At 39.8% G+C, this 3,693-nt stretch overlaps 1 protein-coding gene across 1 annotated transcript in view; it reads right to left on the bottom strand.

Annotated features, from left to right (window-relative positions):
- Positions 1 to 2,066: 2,066 nt before the first annotated feature.
- COL14A1 (collagen, type XIV, alpha 1) overlaps positions 2,067 to 3,693 on the bottom strand; it is a 66,694-nt gene continuing 65,067 nt past the window's right edge. Inside the window, exon 23 of the mRNA XM_008943092.1 lies at positions 2,067 to 2,246. Within this exon, the coding sequence (XP_008941340.1) occupies positions 2,092 to 2,246 (155 nt within the window). The 3' untranslated portion in view covers positions 2,067 to 2,091. The remainder of the gene's footprint in view (positions 2,247 to 3,693) is intronic.

Raw genomic sequence — 3,693 nt, 5'->3', positions numbered from 1 at the left:
CCAGTTCTGCAGCCCCCAGCACAAGAACAATGTGGACATGTTGGAGTGTGTCCAGAGAAGAGCCACAAGAATGATTAAAGGGCTGGAGCACTTCTCCTATGAGGACAGGCTGAGAGAGTTGGGGCTGTTCAGCCTGGAGAAGAGCTCCAGGGAGACCTTATAATAGAGACCTTCCAGTACCTGAGAGAAGCCTACAAGAAAGCAGGGGAGGGACTATTCACAAGGGTTTGTAGTGACAGAAGGGCTAAGGGCTTCAAGATAGAAAAGGGTAGATTTAGGAAGTTAGATGTTGGGAAAAAGTCCTACAATATGAGGGTGATAGATCACTGGAATAGGCTGTCCAGAGAGGTGCTGGGGGCCCCATCCCTGGAGACATTCAGGGTCAGGCTTGATGAGGCTCTGAGTAACTTGATTTAGTTAGAGGTGTCCTTGCTTATAGCAGGGGTGTTGGACTAGATGACCTCTGAAGGTCCCTTCCAACCCAAACATTCTATGATGACCTCCCAGAAACCTATCTGAATACCTGATCACTGACTGACAGTTTTGCTGAATGTAAGATCTCTGTCTTTCAGTACAGTCTTGGCTAAATTCTCAGAGGTAACATGCACATGTGTTGAATTCCACAACTGTGTGTGAGAAATAGCTTCCATTTTCATATGGGCATTTTTTACAAGTTTTTTCAATACAATCAGTATAAGAATTCACAGGTGACAGAACATCATTCCTTCAAGTAAGACAATACTTGTCATTTGTCTGTTACATACGTTATGCTTATAGACAGTGGGTAGAGTTAGATAAGACAACTTCAGAAAAGTCATCTATCTTTGAGAAAGATTACTTGAAATAGGATATTCATCACAGACCTCGTGTCCACATCCAAGCTGACTCCCATTGCAACTGATGTGGGTTTTCCCATTGGCTCCAACAAGAGAAAGGATCAAGACTGAAACACCTACAGGTAACTAATGTCCAGGACCTCCATGGCCTCAGAGACCAGGACCAGACACATTTAGAAAGTGTCACAACTACATGAAAGTGATTTGAAAGGCTGCTCTCTAAGCACCAGAGATATACAGGTCACCCTGAAGAGTATTTTCTTCTGAGTTGATACAATAATCATAGAATCACTATGGTTGGAAAGGACCTCTAGGATCATCAAGTCCAACCTTCAAATAATTTGTCTGTATCACAATCCATCTCTATCGAATGAACATATAGGCCGAGGAGTGTTATGTCTCCTAGCTCCTGGAACTGCAGAGCACACTAACTGCACCCCTTCAAAAAGCAGAAGCTTCACTTGTTCCTCACTTCTCTGAGAATGAGCCCTGGATAGTTAAGAAGTAGAGTCATGCACCTGGGCAAGTTTCTCCTGTGTGAAACCATAAGTGTGGGAGGGTTCAGTCAAAGAGAAAACTGAGAGAAGTGTAACGGCATTGTAGTGAATAGTAATGCAGTGTGAGAAGGAAGGTATCACTGAAATTGAAAATGGGCTCAAAGAAAGAAGGACATTAAAATATTCACTCTGTTCATCTAGTATTTTGTTTAATTGTATTTTGAACTCGTGAGAACAGGATCTTGTCTTCATAGACAGCTGTAAGGGAATTTTTCTGTCTGTCTTGTATAATAATAAAAAGATTGGCTTGTTTGTTTTAAAATACATGAGTAGATTTGGTATTAAGGCCCCATTTAACTGTAAATTACACACACTGGTGAAATTTTACAAATAGCAAAAGCAGTAGGATACAAAACTTTCTGTTTCTCTGTTTGCTTCTTTTTTTTTAATTTTTTTTTTATTTTTCAAAGTCATTCATTTTCACAATATGCCCCAGTTGGACGTTTTGTGCAGAAAGCTAAGCCATCTGCCCTGTTTCATTCTCACTAAAAAGTCCAATGCAGTTGATGAATGTGACTTCACAAGTAATACACAGCAGTGCTGTAAGAATCCTGCACCTCTGTGGAGAGGTCACAAAGTAGATGGAAAATTAAAATGTCAGCTAAAGGAAACTGCATAGGAGGATCACATCTGTGGGCAAAGGGTAGAACGTGGGAAGAGCTCAAGCATTACTGCTGCTGGCTGAGCTCTGATCCATGTCACTCACGTGTTGTCTCCATGATGCTTACGGCAGGGCCCTCGATCTCCTGAAGCTGTGTGTGAACACTGATTTTATATTCAGTTCCAGGCATCAGCTCAAAGAAACAATGTCTAGGTGTCCCTCCACCAAGATTTACTTCTCTCTTTTTGCCATCTGGAATTATAAAAGAAAACATTAAAGCATTTCTTTACTGTTTTACTGAATAATGTTGTTTAAGTCTGAAATAAGAAGGAGACATGACAGAGATGGAGGGTAAGTGGTTGACGTAAATTAGAAAATTACATGCTGCCTTATTTCTGGAAATACAGCACATGAAGAGGTCTAACATTTCATCCTTCTTATGAAGTAGGAGCTGATGAATGTGTCAGACATCTGCAGCAAAAAAAGAATTTCACCCCATGCAATGAAGTTAATAAAAATCACTGACACTGTCATCAATGGGCTTTAAAACAGGTCCTAAATATCAGAGTCTAATGAGGAATTCTTGGATTATGTAATTCTACAGCATTCTTTGTCTACAGTTATCAGAGTCCACAGTATGCTTAGTAATTGCAAGAGAGACTGAAGAACTGTGTTCCAGCTTCCACTAGTAACAACTTAATAAATTGGTTAAGGAGTAGTATTTACAGGGTTCCAAAATTAATTCTGCTAAATTCTGAATTGGAAAACTTGTTGACCATAGAAAAAGCCCATGTACTGGAAATAGCATAGGGCATAACCTTATAATAAGAAGAAAACCTTCAGTGCAATTCATAATCTGTAGCAGAAATAAGTGAAATACAAGCAGCTGAATTCACATTTTACAGAGTATATACAAAAAATGCCAAACAGTCATTCATTGCCAAGGCAAAACCACCTGATGCTTATCAGGAGGTGTTACATTAGTATAAAAGCAATTGAATGCTGCCTGAATGAGACACCCACCTAATCTGACAATCAAAACTTGTCATGATAGATGTTAATAAGAAGCAATTGTTCACACTTCAGCTTGTTCTGCTTACATTTAGGCTCCCCTGGCTCAGTTAAAACAGTTCTGACAGTTCTATATGATGAAAGCAGAATGTTGGCTAGATCCCAGAAGAGAAGAAAATCTGTGCTATCTTGTGCCAGCCAAGATCTCTGCTTTCTGAGCAGCTTGTCTGAATTTGATTCCTTCAAATAAACCACGTCACCACTCATTCGCCATTCCATAGAAAGGTTATTGGGTTCTTTTGCAATTAAATTAGTATTATTTTTCATTGTACCTTTGATAGATCCCATTATATGTTATTAACTGCACTTCTCCCAAGTTATCCAAGGTTTTAAATTGCCACCATTCAAAAGATAACTGGTGTCTACTGGGGCTAAGAGAGGTAGTGTGCACAAATAGTGACTGCTCCATAACCTCTTCTGGCTACACCTGAGATTCAGTGAGATGAAGAGGCTGCAATTCACCTTCTACACAGTCAGTGCTAAAAGCATCAAGATAGCATGTGTTGCCACATGAAAATATCTTCTGTTTAACCAGATGAGCAACATTACTACAAGCTATAGTTTACCATCAACAAAAGGCAAACAGACAAAACTGACATTGTTCTGAGTCTGTAGGCATGGCCTGGAT

This window comes from Merops nubicus, unplaced genomic scaffold, assembly GCF_000691845.1.
Source record: "Merops nubicus isolate BGI_N331 unplaced genomic scaffold, ASM69184v1 scaffold22396, whole genome shotgun sequence".
Lineage (NCBI taxonomy): Eukaryota > Metazoa > Chordata > Aves > Coraciiformes > Meropidae > Merops > Merops nubicus.
This window is presented reverse-complemented; position numbering and strand designations above follow the sequence as displayed.